Genomic DNA, 19,118 nt, shown 5'->3' with positions numbered 1-19,118 from the left:
TTATCTGTGCCAAAGACACACGTTTGAGAAGAATAATCAATGGTGTGCTGGTTAACTGGCTCTCTGAAAAAATTTTAAAAGCTCTATTTTGTACTGTTTGTCAATTTCCATGATGCAAGTACCCAAACCATGGCCAATTTCAAGCAACCAACAGTTTTAACAACTGGCTTGCAAAATCCCTTGAAAATTTAACAACCAGCCCTTATGAGCTGGTATGAGCCACTCAGCACACCAATGAATAATGAATAATTTGTATAACTAAGTCAGGGTCCACGGTGATTTGAATAATGAATCAAATCTTAGAATATGAAATCAAATAGGGATGAATATAAAGTCATGCCCTTGAAGGTCAAAAAATCAACTCTCTACATCTAGAATGGGGACGATATGGCCAAACCAATTGCAGCATTCATAAAACAGAAAGGGTGACGGCAGTCAACTATAAGCTTGCTGGTAATAATAGCAGTCCTGATTGAGTACCTACTATTATACTTAGAAGATCTTTATGAGGTTACGTTTTGTGTTAGTTCAGGTCCTCCAAGAGGCAAACCCCAAGATGAGATTAAATGTACAAGAGATTTATTAGGGGAAATGCTGGTGAGGGAAAATGTGGCAGGAGCCAGAAGAGGCCAGGAGAGCCATCAGACTGCAGGGCATGTCTGATTCCTGTGAAGGACAGAGGAAAGGGAAAAAGGGGAAGGTGAAAAGGGAATGGTGACTGCAGTGAAACTCTGAGAAAGTTTTGCCAAGGCTGACTGGGAGTCCTGGGGCCAAAGTCACCAGTCGGAGGAGCTCCCATCTTGCAGGAATGGGCCTGCCTTAATATCCCTGCCTTGCTCAGTCGTGTGTTGGCAGCAGCCTCTGGGAAGCGTGACCTCGGCACAAATCTGGGGATGGATTTCAGAACATAGCAGTTGGAGCCTTCTCTCAACTTTGTTCCCCACAGCAGGCAATCTGAGAAGTACATTTTCATGGCCCCCCACAAATATTATTCCCATTTACCAATGAGAACTCAGAGGGGTTCAGAGAGGTTAAATGACTCCTAAAGATCATCCAGCAAGCAAGTGACAGAGCCAGGAGGGACTCCAGCTCTGTTTGGCTGCAAAGGCTATGTCTTTCCACCACCCCTGGTTTCTGCAAGTGGTAGGAGTGTGATGAAGCTGATCCCCAAAGCTCATCTGGTCTCAGCTTTGAAGATTTCAGTTCATTTTCGGTTAGAAGGTAATGGAGTCCCACATTCAACTCTGCTCACTGCTTTCCAAGAGCTCAAAAACCAAATAATACCCAGAAAAGAGCAGAGGAAATGGTGAGAATTCTGGAAAGTAAGAAAAATGAGGCATCGCTAAAAGAAGCAAATATATTTTGCCTGTAGAAAAAAAGAGTTCAGGGGACTCCCGTAGTTAATCTTCAAATAATTAAGTAAGCTCCTTTCCGGAAATAGTGCGTCTTACATTTCATCTGTATGTCACCAGAAGTATAAGGACAAATAGGTGGAGATAAGCTCAGGTGAGAAATTTTCTACCTGGTACTGTTCAGGCAGGCTCTAAAGATGTTCCTGATGTCCCAGTTTCCAGGATGCTGCTGGGCATATAGCAAGTCCTCGCTAAGTGTTTATTTAAGTGTTTGGACTGGGGCGAGAAAAGAAAAGGCTGGAATGCCATGCCACTTTTCTTCTTTACACACTCATCTAGGAAGTCTCATTTCTTCACCCACTGCCTCATTCTTCCCTTAAGTACTATAGACAGTATGAGTTCACAAGTTCACAGCTAAATTGTATGGTCTGTGTTTGAGCATGAAGTAACTCTAAAGGCAAGTTGTACTGTTCTTTTTTTTTTTAAGTCATTTATTTAATTTGTTTGATTTTTGGCTGCGTTAGGTCTTCCTTGCTGCACGTGGGGTTTTTCTCTGGTTGCAGCAAGCAGGGGCTACTCTTCGTTGCGATGCACAGGCTTCTCATTGCTGTGGCTTCTCTTGTTGCAGAGCACGGGCTCTAGGCGTGCGGGCTTCAGTAGTTGTGGCACACGGGCTCAGTCGTTGCGACTCGCGGGCTCTAGAGCGCAGGCTCAGTAGTTGTGGCGCACGGGCTTAGTTGCTCCACGGCATGTGGGATCTTCCCGGACCAGGGCTCGAACCCGTGTCCCCTGCATTGGCAGGCGGATTGTTAACCACTGCGCCACCAGGGAAGCCCTGTACGGTTCTTTTAAGAACAAGACCTACTCATTAACTTTTTTTCTCTTTTTCTATAGGGAATACTGGTGGGATGTTCTTAAAAAGAATTCGTGTTAAGAAGCCTGGACAAGAAGTCTTTAAAAGTAAACTCTCAGAATATATCAAGGCTGAGGAGCTATATGTTGGAGCCAAAGTGAACGTGAATGGCTACCTATTTCTTTTGGTCAGTGCTGATGTGTATACCTTAGACTACATGGAGAGGAATTCAGATAAGGTGAACTCACTTGGTATAATTCTTGACTCACCTCTCAGCACTCTGCAGTCTGTGTTTTTCTTACTCCAGGCCTTTTCTTCTTCATCTCGCCACCAGTTTTACATTGTGCTTTCACACATGTGGGCATGAATAATGGATCTGCACGACTTGGCCACAGGTCCCGTCACAGAGGCCAGGGCCTGGTCTCCTCTGTTTATATGCTGGGTTTTCCACTGCCCAGCATCATGGATGCCAGGCACAGGCAGGAGGCAGGCCCAAGGTTGAATCAAGTTTCCTGGGTTTTCTGCTGACACTAACAATGTTTTCAGAAAAAAATTCAGCAATGATCGGAAAGGAAGACAATCTGGTACCACACACTGTGCTGTCCCAGTTAATTGGCACAGGCCTGCAGAGAAGGCCAAGACCTAAACAAACAGAAACCCCAAGGGAACCTGATAGTTGCTGGGATTGCAGCTTCCCATAACAGGAGCCACCTGAGGCCTAAATGGGAATCCAAGGACAAATTGGCAACAGTGAGCGCCAAGAGTTTTTTCATTTGCAATAGTATGGCACGTGGGTACTATCACTAAAAGTTCCATTATGGCAGTGCCGTTCAGTAAAAATAACATGTTGACAAAATCTTGATTTTTAAGTGTGGACTAGTCTGGTGTGCAAACACGTATATTTCAGAACCATTGCCTACTATTGAAGAATCTATCTAGAAATGATGTATTTAAAAAGTCTGCCTGAAAATAATAATATTTATGTGCCATTTATATAGATATAGTACCAATTCCGTTTCATTTATATGTAAAATGCTCGGGGTAAGTTGCTAAGATCAGTCTCACTGTGTATAGCACGTTACCCGGATCAGTTTGGGTCCTCTGAGAAGCAGATACCAAGACAGACTTAGACATGCGAGAGATGTCTTGGGGGAAATGCGTATGAAGGATAAAGGGGGAGGGAACAGGAGTAGGTGGGGAGACTGGGATGTCGGTCTGATCCCCTGAGAAAGGAGAGGGAAGGAAGAAGAATGGGGTGGGAAGAGCCTCAGACACAGCATAGCTCTGAGAAAGTCTGCACCAGACCAATGGGGAGCCCTGGAGCAAACTAGCTATCAGAGAAATCCCATGTCAGGCAGGAATGGCCCAGCTCTGGTGCCTCCTTTCTGCTCAGTCACTGGATGGTAAGAGTCTGGGGAGAGTGTGGCCTCCGTGGGGTCTCTGCAGCGCTGCAGTGATCACGAAGGTGCAGCAGCTGGGGGCTGTCCGCTAACAGTGCTCTTCTCTGCGTGGTCACTCTTGAGGGCAGGCCTGGGCAGTGCCCTCTGGGGCTGCCACACCATCTCTTCATTTGCAGCGTTAGGAACTTGGGTTAGCGTGACACCAAGAGCCGGTAGCTCTTCAAAAGCACTGAAGTCAGGTGAGAGACTCAATAATAGGGCAGTTAGATTCCTGGAGACCAGCAGGCTTGGCTAGGAAACCTGACTCCTTAAAAGCTGAGGGGCCTTAGACGTGTATCTTCCCTGAGCTTTGTTTTCCACATCTGTAAAATGGGAGTACCAACAGTGCCTATTTCAGAGAGTTACTATGAAGACTGGATGCGAAAATGTTTTGAGTGCTTAGCTCTGTGTGCCCCATAGCAAGCTCAGTCGGTGTACAATTTACAACAGCTATTGTAACTAGAGCTCCATTTGCAAACACAGTGCAAACCTGTACTTTAATATAAAAAATATATAGCATGAATACACACACACACACAGACACACACGCACACATATATCTCATGTATATATGAGACATAAAGGGCTCTTCTCCTTTCAGAAAGATAAAAGCAGGGTAGGACATTATCTAGTATCAGCATCCCAAGTGAAAACTGCATTATCTTAAAACTACCCTTAACAAAGACATTCTAAGCAGAGAAAGATTAATATCAGTCTGAGGAGTCTTTTCAAAAGAGCTAATAGATCCTATCATGGAAACAGATTAAAGGAAATGCAAAAAAGGGAGGGAATGCCTCCCCCTTCCCGGGGCAGAGATGAACTTTATTCTAAGTTACCATCAATGTTTTTCTTTTTGTATTTAGTCTTCTCCTTTTCTAGTTCTTTGCTGTAGTTATTTACAAGCTTATGCTTTAGTGGACTGAATAAGAAGTATTCTTACAGAGTCAGAAGCCAAATCACAGTGTAGGAGACAGGAACTGGGGGCTGCCTGGAGAGTGAGTGTAAGGGGACTGCCGTGCGTGTATCACCTGGTGGCTGACAGTTCTGGGGGCGCACTCTAAAGATCTGGGGAAGATGGGGGTCCATTTATTCAATTTTGAATCCCCATGCTCTCCATTAGGGTCTCCCAACATGTTGGGTCAATGTCTAAGGGTTAAAGGGAGGAGGCTGAGGTCGGAGTAGTGGTTCTTTTCTGATTCCTGTGGCGCACTGTCCCTTAAGTACATTTCTCTCAGATCTGGCCCTGTGCTAATGTCGCTTCTTGTCCTAGAGCCATAGCTGAAGAAATCTGGTCATGTCTTCTCTGTGTTGGTCTCTATGGAAAGACATAGCCAGCTAAGTCAAGGTTCACAGTATGAAGTCTCTTTGCTGGCCACCAGGAAGATTGGACTCCCTATCTTAAATACCTTTCTCTTCTCCTTTCCAGTTTCTTATGAGCAACATTGAACTTGCCCTACAAAAGATAAAACAAGAAGAATCACAATCCAGAGATCTCAAGCAGGTGTTTACAGCTGCTGATTGCATGCACACGAAGATGGTGGCTTGTAATACATTCAGGTAAGCCATATTCTGCTAGCAGTAATCTGTTTTCTCCTCAAGATTGTCCAAAGAACAGAAAGAACAATTTCTTCCCTAGTGTTTCTTTCTTCATTAATTCCCTACATACTTTTTTTTTTTTACTAGGAATTGGTATTTCTTTACATTCGTATTACTTTGTGGTCAAGTTTTGCCCATTTCTAGTAAATTTTATGCATTTGCATATAAAAGAAGTTCCTAGGGGAGAACAGAGAGGCAAAGGCATAGTAAGTCAGTTGGGCACATTGTCTTATGAATCATGCGGGGCATTGAAGGATCAGGGGAATGCCAGGAAGGCTGCATCTGAATGAGAAAGGCTGAAAGCAGTGCAGCTAAGAGCACCCCTCTGAAATCTGAGGAATCTAGGAGGGACATCTCCTTAGGAATGCGATCCAGTTGGAAAAGATAGTGGAAAGTTCGGCAGTTATCAGAGGAAAGGTGCTACGTATGCATCTGTGTGTATGTGCGCTCACACACGTATGTATCTTGAAAGACACAAAAATGTAGAAATCAAGGGGAAAATATATGACAGAGGTTAGAAGTATTATGAGAAATCATGAACAATAAAGATTTTCTCTAAGGTTAAGCTGAATTCTAGGACTGTCCAGTGACTGACCTAGGCAAATTTCCAAACAGCAGAAACACAGGGAAATTCAAATTCAGGGTCTGGTACAATTGTGAGACTTCTTAGCCTGAAAACAAAGTGAATGGAGCGTTCAGGAGAATGTAAATTAAATCACAGATGGAGGACAAAGGGGACTTTCTCTTTAGGCTGAGAATGCTGGCTCCTAAAAACAATAGTGGCTGAAAGCTACATAGGAAACTCAGCTTGATACAGTCAAGATGTGGCTGAGAAATGAAGACGTGAGCCCAGGAGAGGGTGGCAGGGAGGTCTTTCTAACTTTGTGTCTGAAGTTGCCTGTTGCATCAATACCTGGTGACCCGAGCCCTCCATTTGGCCCAGAGTGTCCCCAGAGCTCATTTGTTATTTCAACAAACCTCTTCTGTGCCTCCAAAATATTCTTTTGAGAGCAGCAGTCAGAGGACATATTTTTATTGTTTAGAATTCCCGAGCTTCTGGGATCAATAAGAATTTATAGTTCTTTGTTATTGTTCATAGCAGTACACATGTTCATGGCCTCTTGGAAAATAATGGAGACAGGGTAAAGAGCAGAGACAATTGCTCAGGCCATGGACTAATGGAAAGCAGTGGAGGGGAAAGCGAATTTCCATCAGAAATGAGGGAGTGGTTTCGTTTTATTATTTTGTGTTCTTTTACAAAAGCGTCCATTCTCCTAGTACTCTAGCAGTGTCTACTGGAAACACTTTAGTAAGTTTATGGGGCTTTGGGGGAAGCACTTAGGCCAGGCAGGAGATCCAAGGAGGAGAAGTTGCTTTGCGGCCTGACCCTAATTGTGGGCGGAATAAAGGATGGCCACACTGTGTGATTGCAGGGGGACCTCAAGGCTCAGAAAGATGATCAGAAAAAACTAGCTCCCAATATTTAGGCCCTCTCCTGGCCAGAAATTCCTTAAGACAGAAATCAGATCAGGCTGTACCTGGTCTGAAAAACCCTTCAGTGGCTTCCAATAAGATGCAAACGTTTTATTGCAGCCGGCAGGGCCTTGAGCGATGCAACTCTGGATTTCCAGTGTCATCACTTCTTTTCCTCCAGCTCTGTCCTCTGGCCTTGCTGACCGTCAGTCACTTGCTTTCTCAAACACGTCAAGCTCTTTCCCTCCTCCAAGCCTATGCACACGCAGTTCTCTCTGCTCAGAACGTCCACACCACCATCCTTTCCGCGGCAAACCCTGGGACTCATTGTAGATGCTGCTTCCTCCTAGGGGATTTCTTTCTAGTCTACCTAAAGTAGATCCCTCACTGTTTTTCTTAGCCCCTTGTTTATATCTTTCATAGCACTTAGCACCACTTGCAGTTAAATTTATTTAAGTGTGTGTGTGCCTGGGTGTGTCTTCTCCTATTAGAATGTGAGCTTTCTGAGGAGCAGGGTCCTCGACAGCCCTGTTCACTGCCCTAAACCTGGCACCTCGTGCTGGGCTCACTACATATCACAGTTCCTGAATGGAATAATGAGATGCTAGGATTATTCTTGGGGGCTCTGTCTCCAGATGAGAGTGCAGAAGAGGCGTCAAGAGGTCCTGGTCCGTGTGATATGCTTGGTGTCGGGCACTGCGCCATCTGTGGGTCATGGTCTTCAGCCCTCTTTTTTGCTCTTCACGTTCTTTCCTGGGCAAAGGCAAAGAAAGTACATAGTCAGTTGCGATCACACCACATCCTGATTTAATTCTGTGCTTGGAGCTAATATTGTTCTTTTATTTCTGTAAGTACGTATGAGTGTATATTCTAGCTCCTCTCACCAGAACGTAACCTCTTTGAGGGCAAGGACCTTCTCTTTCTTGTTTTTTGCTTTAAGTTTATCACTTTTCACAGTGCCTGGGTGTGAATATTTGTTGAGTGGCTGCATTTTATCCGGCCCCCACTGCTTTGGCTGTCAGCTAAAGGCTGAGTTCTCCATTTAGTTCCTCCTGCTCAGACCGTTTTCCTGAATTATAAATCTGGAAGTACGAATGCCTCCGAGACATCTCCCCTTTGGATGTCCCTAAGGCATCCCCAAATAACTTTCCCTAAATTGACCTCTTTTTCTTTCCCATAAAGTTGTAGCCGGGGACCCTGTCTTGGTAAAGGCCACCATACTTGTCCCCAGGGCCTGGGCCAGGGTCTACCTTGTCTTTCCCCTATCTTGACCTCTCCCACCCTCTTGAAATTGCACTTCTTAAACTACCTCTCTCCATCTCTAGCTTCACTGTTGCAGTTCAGCTTTTCATCTGTTCACCTGGACTCCTCGTCTTAACACTCATCCTCCAAAGCTGTGCCAGAGTGACCTCCCTAAAATCTGATCGTGTCGTTCCTTTGCTCTAGGGCAAATCCCAACCTTTTAGTGTTTCATGTGAGTTTGGTCATGATCTGACCCTTGCCTCCATCTCTTCCCTTATTTCCATCTCACTCGAATTATTCTTTTGGAGAAGTCACCGTTTATTGAGCACTTACTGTGGACCATACATCGTGCTAAATGCTTTTCCTGTATTATCCACTGGTAGCCCGTGTTGAGTTATTCGCTTATTTCCCTGCCTCCACAATTGGCTCCCGCCAAGTACAGTAGGTGTTCGTTGAATAATTTAATGAATGGTCCTATTTCCCAAGGAACATTCTGTCTAAAGTTTGCATCAAACAAGTAAATAATTGATTACCTTGCTCTGGGGAAGGGAAATCTGTCTCTGACTGTAGGGAAGTCAGGGAGAGCTAGTCCCGACTCTCCCAAGTCAAGTGACTTGGGCAACTCACTTCACCTACCTACACCTCACTCTTCGGTCCATATAATGGTCTCTAAGGCCCCTTCTAGGCGCTGACATTGTGAAACATTCTGTAGGTTTATGAATACACTTGTAAAATGTTCCCTTTTCAAATTTGTGCATCGAAGTAGTAGAGTGGGCGGGCAGAGGCAGGACTGCAGTGTAGGCCTCTGGGCTTCACCTCTGTGGCCCTCATTTTCTCCCCTGCTTACATACCTGGCCCTCTCAGTATGTACCTGGCACCTCAGAGCTCAGGCTTGCTGCTTTGGGCCGCAGTCCAAGCCCCGGGCATTTTCTTTCTCCTCAGAGATTTGCACCGCTTCTCAGGGAAACCTTGCGGGCAGGAGCTAATAAACTATCTCTGCATAAGGTGCCGTGGTTGATAATGGATTACTGGATTAACTTGTGGGCCTTCCTGAGATATTTGCCTCAAAATTGACCTGAAGGAATGCAGGGGCAGGTGGAAACAGAGGGCAGTTTTGGGAGGGAGTGTTTCTCTTCTGCCTTGTGGGGCTAGCTGGCTCTGCCTCTAGGCTGGACCTATTTCTCTGGGACACTTTTTTCACGGTCTGTCAGATTGGCCTGTGACAGCCATGAATTGTTATCGAAGAAAGTGCAGAGAGCCTTTCTCAGAGCCTCGATACCTGACGGGCAGGTTTCAGCAGGGAGCCAGGCAGGGACTAGGCTTGGCAGGGCTAGTGTTTCGTGCAGTTGGGAACATGGGCAGGGTGAGGCTTCCTGATGGGGGCCCTGGACTCAGAACCCTAGGCGACAGCAGCAGCGAGGGCCCTGTGCCAGGGAAGACGTGGCCAGCCCCTCCCTCCGGCCACCTCCCCGAGCCTTGATCTCTCCATCAGAGATGACACCCGCCCCATGTAGCCTGCATGTATTTTGGTTTTCTGTGTGCTCAGTGCTCACCTCTTTTCCAAGGGCAGGGCACATGCCCGGTTCACCCTGGAGTCTTTCCTAGATACCTCCAGCACCCAGTGTCTCAGGCCTCAGTGAATGTAGTGAATTATTACACCATTCTTCCTCAGACCCCCATTATCAACTGTGGGATCAGGAGATTTCCTGTGAGCATCGATGTAATAAATTCCAAGATTTACAGCCTCGAGGAAATTTTCGTTCTTGTAAACTTAAAATTCTTCCTGAGAGAGGTAGTATAATGTAGTAAACAGATTCAATTTTAGACTTGTAGGCTTGCATCCAAATCTCAGCTCTGCCGTTCGTCAGCTTGGTGGCCTTGAGTAAGTTGCTGAGCAATGTTTTCACCTACAAAATGGGGATGGTAATAATACCTACTGCATAGAGCTGTTGTGATGAATAAATCTGATGACGTATGTTAAGTTCTTATTGTAGCACACTGTAGTGCGTAGCGGACACTAGAAAATGAAAACCCTTTATCCCAATAGTTGGAATAGTTTGAAATAGTCACTGAAAATAGTAGTAGGAATCTATGTCCTGTTTTCGATATTTCAGTAAGTTCTGTATTTACTCTTGATGAGGTCATTGAAAGCATTCTTTAATAAATGAGGTTGGAAGAAGCCCTTTAAAAACTTGGAGGCCATGAAGGTGGAAAATAAACATCACCGTTGGTGGACCAAGGTTGGGAAACATTAATATAATCCACCCCGTTACTGTCCTTTACTTCAAGGAAGAAGATTATAAATTTAGTGCTCAGAAAATTGTAATGATCTCATCCTGATTTATCTCAGACAGTTATCTCTCCTTTTATGTGGTTTTGCTCTATCTTTTTTTGAAAAACTCTGTGTACATTGGTGTTTTTATTGTAAGCCTAACTAACATCTTTTAAGGAAGCCACTAGTCTATGAATCTATGTGAACAGAAGGAAAAACCAAGACAAATTCCAAAAGCACTCAAACATGTACTCTCATCTTGAACCAAATAGACACTTTGACAGTGTCCATACCATATCTTTGAGATACGAGCCTCAGCATACATTTTTGAAAACAGCATTTTGAACCTTCCTAAAAGCATTAAATATAAATAAATGTGATGTCATAGAAAAAATGCTGGCCTGGGAATCAAAGAGACCGAGATCTTTGATTTGATTCTGTCACTGCCTGATGGTGTTGTTTGTACTGGTGAGGGCTTAGTTTTTAAAAAGCAGAATCCTCTCTGGCTAGTTAAGCAGAAAAGGAATTTTTAAAAAGGATCCTGGGTGGTTCACAGTATCTTTGGAAGGGCTGGAGCAACAAGCTTGAGGCTCAGTTCTAGGAACAGTGCCCAGAACTGGGCTGTAGAACTTGTCTGATGAGAAAATGGCCTCTGTTCCTACTGCACCACCCACACTCGTTGCTACATTTGCGCTGCTGCCAAGAACTTGATTTTACCACAACCATCACTGCCACTACTTTTGGCAACCTTGTGTCCTTTGCTACCGCTGAAAGCTGGACCCCTCTGACACCAAAGGTGGCCACGCCTAGCTGGTTTTCTCTTGTTAATCCCTTCCAAGTCAAGGTCTCATGTAAGCTTCCCCGATTGGCAGAGCCTGGATCACCAGCATGTTTCTAACTGCAAGGAAGCCTGGGAAATTGAGCTCTGACTTCCATGTTGGGGTGACGGAGAAAATAACATGGTAATTTCCCCAAATATAGATGGGCGATTTAAAAGGTACCCTCTTCATTTGCTATGACGGCAAATCCGAGCCAAGATGAGCCAAACAGGGGACGTAAAATGTCAACATTAGGAACTGAACTCCTTGTCTGTAAACAAACCAAGCAAAACACTTGCCTGGTTTTAGCACTTCGCAAATACTGTTCTGATCCACCCGGGCAGCTAAACAAAATACAGACTCCTCCTCCCCTATATTCCACTACTTTTGCAATCTCTGACACGCCTTTCTGAGTTTAAATTGCCCTCAGTGAAGGCATTGGATTACTTTCAAGTTCATGGGTTGATAGCTGGCAATCGTGTTTTGTTTGGTTTTTGTTTAATGTTTTTTAAAATTAAGAGTTTAAACATAAAAGTCTATATTTCTCTCTCCTCTTGAAAAATAGAAACTGGGCCTACATTTCCCCATGTCAACTGTCAGTTGGGGGTGAGTGGCAACTGTCTGCCTCAGACTGTACCTGGTCTCTGCACTCTTCCCCAGTCTCTACAATTGCTTATTGTCCTATACCTTCTCCCATTTATCTTGCCTGCATATCCCAGAAGGTACTTGACGAGGTAACCCTTGGATTAGATAATTTTAAGGTCCCTTCCAGCCATAAAATTCCATTATTTTGTACCCTAGGCATATTGGAAATAGGCATTTAGGAACCAATTGTGTAAATAGCCCAAAATAGAACTGGAGACTGATTTTTAAATTAGAACCCAAGTGTGATTTTATATCTAAAAATCCAAAAGACTCAATTTCAAAATGATTAGAAATATTAAGAATATTTAGGAAAGTAGCTAAATACAAGAAAACTACATAAAAAGCAATAGTTTTACTAGTAATAAACAGGAAATATTATGCAATGGGGGGTACTATTCACTATAGCAACAAAATTATGAAATACCTGGGAATAAATTGGACAAGAAATGTGTAAGACTAAAATGAATACAATTTCAAAATTTTATCATATCTCTGAATGGGAAGACACTATTTTAAAAATTCTAATCTGTCCAAATTAATCTAGATTTGAAGCAAGTCTAATCAGAATTTACGATGTGGGTTTTTGTTGTTGCTGTTGTTAGATTTGGTTTTGTTTTGCAGGGTTAGGGGAGAGAAATTGGCTCATTGATTTTGAGGTCCCTCAAGAAAAATCAGGGATTGAAAAAAATGTTGAAAAGGAAGAATATTACAGTCAAGATACTAGAATTTATGTAGTTTATAGATATTTGAAAACACTGTAATATACTGATAGAGGATTAAACTAAAATACCAGTGAAACAGAGTATAGAGCCCGTAAAAGATTCATTTTTATGGACTTTATTATAAGGTACAGAGAAATCCTCAATTGAGTGGACAATGAATGGATTAATAATAAAGGTTTTAGTGATAATTGATTAGGAAACATTTAATACAGTTTAATTTTGTGGTAGGTAGGGCACAGTTTCCAAAAACCATAAAGGAAAAGTTGACTGTATTGACTACAGGAAAATTTTCTATTTCTCTAGGCAAAAAATACTGTAAACAAATTTAAAAGACAAGGGACAGACTGAGAGAAAATATTTACAACCAGTATAAGAACCAGGGGATTGACATTAAGGATTTATGAAAAACTGTAAAACCAACAGACAAAAATGGGTTAAGGACAGGAATAAACAATTCTCAGAAGCAATACAAACGGCCTTTAAACCTATGAAAAGAAGCCCAATAATCACGCAAGCTGAAACAACAATGAAATATTTCCACCTATTGTATTGGTGACATTTAAAAAGAATAACATAACTGGCTCCAGATGAGCATGTGGGATAACAGGTACTTTCATTTTCTATTGATAGGAGTTTAAATTGGTTCAGCATTTTAGAGGGCAATTGGCAGTATCTAATGCTTAGACCCTTTTACCTAGTCATTGCACGTTTAGAAACTTTTTACTCAGAAAAAATTTGACAAGTGGATTGTAATAGATATGTGTGTGTGTATGTGTGTGTGTGCGCACACAATATTTATCGCAGCAAGCTTTGTAATAGCAAAAATTTGGAAAAATCAAATGTCCAACAATAGGGGAGTAGTTGGATAAATTCTACTGCTTTGGTTTAAGACTGTACTATTTAGCCATTAGAAAGAATGAGATAGGCCAAATATGAATACTTGAGAAAATGTTCAATGTGTTAGTCAGGATTGGTTAAGTAATGCTGCAGTAATAACTAACCCCCAAATCTCAGGGAACTAAATCAACAAAGGTTATTTCTTGTTTACTCTGTGTATCCATTGTTGTTGTCAGAGGGAGCTTTGTTCACAGTAGCCACTCAGGGACTGAATCTGACAGAACAGCCACTACCCTGAATATACCAGAGAGAGAAGAGAGCTTTGGAGGGTCAAGCCCAATAAGTCTCAGCTGGGAAGAAATACATATCATTTACACTCTCAATTCATTGGCCAGTACTAGTCACGTGGCTCCACCCATATGTTCAGAGGAAAGAGGGAAACCAGATGTTAGGTAAACAGCACTAATGGCTACCATATACATATCATGCTGTTTTGTAGATAAAGCAAAATTCAGAAGTCTGTATAATATGATCCTATTTATGCCAAAAGTCTAAAGGTTATATGTGCATGTATATTTATATAAATATTTCAGGGATTGTGTATCCTTTGAAGAAATCCTAGCAGGCTGCACACCAAGCTGCCTCATTCTTTGATTTTTTTTTTTTAACAATGAGCAATTGTAGAAAAAAAATTAAAAAGATAAATAAAGCTCAAGCAAATAAAACCAAAAAGCCTGGGCAAAGAGCACTGAGCATTTTTTGTTTCTTGCTTCAGTTTCCAGAAAGAGCTAATGACAAATGCTGGCAGAATGCTTAGAGCAGAAGTCAAGAGTCTCATAATCATAGAGCAGGGTATGAGTTGTTCCACTTGATGCTCTACTCTGATTATTGATTAGAGTCAAATAATTTTAATGTGCTTACTTAAAATTCTTTTATTATGGACCATAATATTTTATATTTATGTTACAGAATTCCAGAGCTTTGCAATTAAATTGAGGATGGAATCATTTTTATAATTTTCAAATTCTTGTCAAATTAGCAACAAACTCTTACCCATTTATTTTCCCCACTTAGATTGAATCATTAATATTTTACTATTTGCTTTATCATGCATCTCTCCATTCATACACCCCTCTCTCCATCCATCAATCCATCTTAACTTCGGTGCATTTCAAAGAAAATCACAGACATCAATTACTTCCCTCTAAATATATCAGCATGCTTACCATTTATTTACATTTTTTCCTTTTGATGTAAAATTTATATTCAATAAAATGCATCAACCTTAAGTACACATTTTCTTAGTTTTGACAAATGCATACACCTGTGCAACACAAATCCCTATTAAGGTGTACAACATTACCGTCACCCAGAAAGTTCCCTCACACCCCGTCCTAGTCAGTCCCTGCCCACATCCCCCATTCAAGGGGCAGACACCTTTCTGATTTTTTTTCACAGTAAATGGCTTTTTCCCTGTTCTAGAATTTCATATAAATGAAATTATACAGCATATATTCTTTTGTGGATTCTCTTATTAAGTATGATTTTGAGAATTATCCATATTGTTGACTGTATCAGTAATGCATTCCTTCATATTGCTGAGTAGTGCTCCATTGTATGAGAATACCACAATTTGTTTATTCTTTCCCCTGCTGATAGACACCTGGGTTGCCTCCAACTTTTGGCTAATATAAATAAACCTGCTCTGAACATTTTTGTACAAATATTTTTGTGAACATAATTTTCTTTCTCTTGGTTACATAACTATGAACGGAATTGCTAGCACATAGGTGTATGTTTAGTTTTTTTAAGAAACTGGCAGACCTTTTACCAAAAGAGGTTAAACCAGTTTACATTTCCCCTAACAACGTACAAGGGTTCTAACTGCTTCACAATCTTGCCAACATTTGCTATTATTAGGCTTTTTAATTTAAGCAATCTAGTAGACATGTAGTACTATCCCATTGTAGTTAAATTTGCATTTTCGTGACAACCCATGACGTTGAGCACTTTTTTTCATGTGTTTATTGGCTGTTTGTATTTTTTGTGTGTGTGAAGTGTCTTTTCAGATCTTTTGCCAATTTTTATTGGTTGTTTTTTGTATTATTATTGAGTTGTTGGAATTCTTTATATTTCCTGGATACAAGTCATTTGTCAGATACACGTTTTGCGAATGTTTTTCTCCCAGTCTCTGGCTTTCCTATTCACTTTCTCAGTGGTGTCCTTTGATGAATACTGTATATATTTTAAATTTTGATGAAGTCCAAATTGTCAGTCTTTTCTTTTAAGGTTATTGCTTTCTGCTTAAGATGTCTTTGGCTGCCTCAAAGTCACCAAGATAGACTCCTATGTTTTTCTCTAATAGCTTTATGATTTTAGCTTTTACTTTTAAGTCTATGATTCATCTCAAATTAAATTTTGTATATGCTGTGGGATCAGCATGCAGGTTTATTTTACTTAAATTCTTACAATGCTTATTCCAAAGTTTTCTATTATAAGCCAGAATATTTTATATTGAAGTAAAACAATTCCAGAGCTTTAAAATATAATTTTGAAATGGAAGAGTTTAAAATTTTTTTCAAATTTTTATTAAATTAGTGACAGTGTCTTCCCCATTCATTTTCTTCTTGTTCTGTGACTTAGTTTTGACTATTAAAATTGCAAATTCTCCTTCGCAAAAGAAACTGAAATGTTGATCTTTTATACCTCCACCAATTTCCTTATGTAGTACATTCCCACTTCTTGAGGATTGAAATATTCTCACTACATTAATATCCCAGTTAACTGAGGAATGCTAGATACCAATGATCTTGTTAACTGAAGGAAACTGTATACTACACATGTATAACAGATTGTATTTTTCAAAGATGGCTGCAGCAGTGCGCAACATGTGAACTTGACACTCGTTCCACGGAGAGGTGGGGTCTATGCCATTTCCCTTTGAATCTTGAGAGGCTTTGTGCTTCACTTGTAACCAATAGAATGCGACAGAAGTGATGCTGTGTGAGACAACTGAGGCCAGTTCAGAAAAGATGATGCAGCTTCTACATTGTATGACGTGACACTTTTGGAACCCTGTACTACCGTGTAAGAAGTTCTACCACCTTGAGGATGCCATGCTATGAAGAAGCCCAAGCTACATGGAGAAACCACTTGTAGATGGTAATTCAAGTGACAGCCCAAACTGAAATCTCAGCTGATGGCCCTTGCCATGCACTGGATTTATGAGCAAAGACACCTTCCCATAATTCAAGCCCCCAGTTACAGAATCACCCAAGTTGAAATTCCAGACCTTCTTCCGTGCCCTGTCGGAATTCCTGACCCACAGAATTCATGAACATAACAAAAGAGTTGCTTTAAGCACTTGATTTTTAGGGTAATTTGTTAAACAACAATATTAACTGAAGCAGCATGCACCAACACATTTTGGGGAATTAGAATACGGAAAATATGCAGCCCTCAGATTAAGCATTCGATTTTTAATTTTTTGAGAAACAGTCTGATGTCTTTTAGTGCCTCAGAGTCCTGGCTTCCCAGTTCTTTAACTGCAGAGGTGGAGAAATCCTGTGCCACATCTTGGAAGTTGCTCTTGTGAAAAGACCTCCACATCAGTTAGAACACAGAATATGCTGGGTTGGGAAAAAAAAGTAAAGAAATAATTCTTAGTATGTGTACCTTCCATCTGGAAGAATAGTAGTAAAATTTCCTTCTTCTACCCGAACTGAGCCAGGTGAGGTGGGGGTGGAGGCTTTTGTGAATTTAGGTACGTTTTACATCCGAAGAAGAAGATGTGGTCTCATTTTCCAAGAACACATTTGATTTTTTTAGGCACTAATTTATTTTTAAATTTACATTCACTCTTTTTGGTGTACAATTCTATGATTGTGACAAATTCCTAGAGTTGTGCAACTGCCACCGCAATAAAGATACAGAACAGTTCCATCACACCTGCCCCCTCACACACCCCCACCCCCAAAACGGGAATAATGCTTTCTCTTGAGTAAATACCTAGGAGTGGAATGTGTGGACCATACGGTAGGCATATGTTTCACTTTTTGAGAAACTACCAAACTGGTATTTTTTGTTGTTGTTTTAGAGGTGTTTTTTACATCTTTTGTTACATTTTCCCCTGGATATTTCATGCTTTGGGTGCCATTATAAATGGCATCTTTTTTAGTGGTTGCCCCAGAGTTTGCAATACTGTACACGTTTACAGTTATTCCAAGTCTACTTTTAAATAGCACTATACCACTTCGTGAATAGTGAGGAAACCTTATAATAACATCACGGTCATTCATTTCACTTATACAGAAGCATCTATATGTTCATATACATGTATATGCACGTAATTGAATACATTGTTGCTATTATTTTGAACAAATTATATATGTTAGATCACTTAAGAGAAATAAGTTTTTTATCGACTTACTTATTCCTTCTCTAATGCTCTTTCTTTTTTTAAACTTTTTCTTTTATATTGGAGTATAGTTGATTAACAATGTCGTGATAGTTTTCAGGTGTACAGCAAAGTGATTCAGTTATACATATACATGTATCTATTCTTTTTCAAATTATTTTCCCATTTAGGTTGTTATGTAATACTGAATAGAGACCCCTGTGCTATACAGTAGGTCCTTATCCATTTTAATTTATTTATTTTTTGCAGTACGCGGGCCTCTCGCTGTTGTGGCCTTTCCCGTTGCGGAGCACAGGCTCCGGACGCGCAGGCTCAGCGGCCATGGCTCACAGGCCCAGCCTCTCCACGGCATGTGGGATCTTCCCGGACCAGGGCACGAACCCACGTCCCTTGCATCAGCATGCGGACTCTCAACCACTGCGCCACCAGGGAAGCCCTCCATTTTAAATATGGCAGTGTGTACACGTCAATCCCAAACTCCCTAACAATCCCTAATGCTCTTCCTTTATATAGATACAAGTTTCTGATCTATATCAATTTCCTTCTTTCTGAAGAACTTCTTTAAAACATTTCTTGGAGGGCAGGTCTACTGGCAACAAATTCCCTCAGTATGTGTTTGTCTGAGAAAATTTTTATTTCTCCTTCACTTTTGAGGGATAGTTTCACAGGATACAGAATTCTAGCTTGGTTTTTTTTCTCTCAACACTCTAAATATTTCACATCACCCTCTTCTTGCCTGCATGGTTTTTGAGGAGAAATAGGATGTAATTCTTATCTTTGCCCGTCTATAGATAAGATATTTTTTTCCCTTTGACTTCTTTCAAGATTTTTTTTCTTTATCTTTGACTTTCTACAGATTAAATATGATGTGCCTAGGTGTAATTTCGGGGGAGCATTTATCCTGCCTGGTGTTCGCTGGGCTCCTGGATCCATGGTTGGTGTCTGACATTAATTTGGGGAAATTTTCATTCATATTGCTTCACGTATTTCTGCCGTCCCTTTCTCTCTTTCCTCTCCTTCTGGTATTCCCATTACACATATGCTATAACTTTTTGTAGTTTTCCAGAAGTTCTCGGATATTCTGTTCCATTTTTTAAGTCTTTTTTCTCTTTGTTTTTCAGCTTTGGACGTTTCTATTGATGTTTCTATCCTCAAACGCAGAGATGCTTTCCTCAGCTATATACTAATGAGCCCATCAAAGGCATTCTTCATTTCTGGTAGTGTTTTTGAGATCTACCATTTCTTCTTGATTATTTCTTAGAATTTCCATCTCTCTGTTATCCATCTATTCTTACATGTTGTCTACTTTTTGCATTAGAGCCCTTAGCATGTTAATCATAGTCGTTTTAAATTTGCAGACTGACAATGAGAACATCCCTGCCATATCTGAGTCTGGTTCTGATGCTTGCTCTGTCTCTTCAAACTATGTTTTTTGCCTTTTAGTATGCCTTT

At 41.2% G+C, this 19,118-nt stretch overlaps 1 protein-coding gene across 1 annotated transcript in view; it reads left to right on the top strand.

The window, feature by feature from the left end:
- Positions 1 to 19,118, top strand: part of EFHC2 (EF-hand domain containing 2) — a 193,819-nt gene that overhangs the window by 104,195 nt on the left and 70,506 nt on the right. The window contains 2 exon segments of the mRNA XM_079909606.1: positions 2,247 to 2,443; positions 5,071 to 5,201. Of these exon segments, the coding sequence (XP_079765732.1) occupies positions 2,247 to 2,443; positions 5,071 to 5,201 (328 nt within the window).

This window comes from Stenella coeruleoalba (assembly GCF_951394435.1).
Source record: "Stenella coeruleoalba genome assembly, chromosome: X".
NCBI classification, from domain to species: Eukaryota; Metazoa; Chordata; class Mammalia; order Artiodactyla; family Delphinidae; genus Stenella; species Stenella coeruleoalba.
The sequence above is the reverse complement of the archived record's forward strand: the minus strand, read 5'-3'. Positions and strand labels throughout refer to the sequence as shown.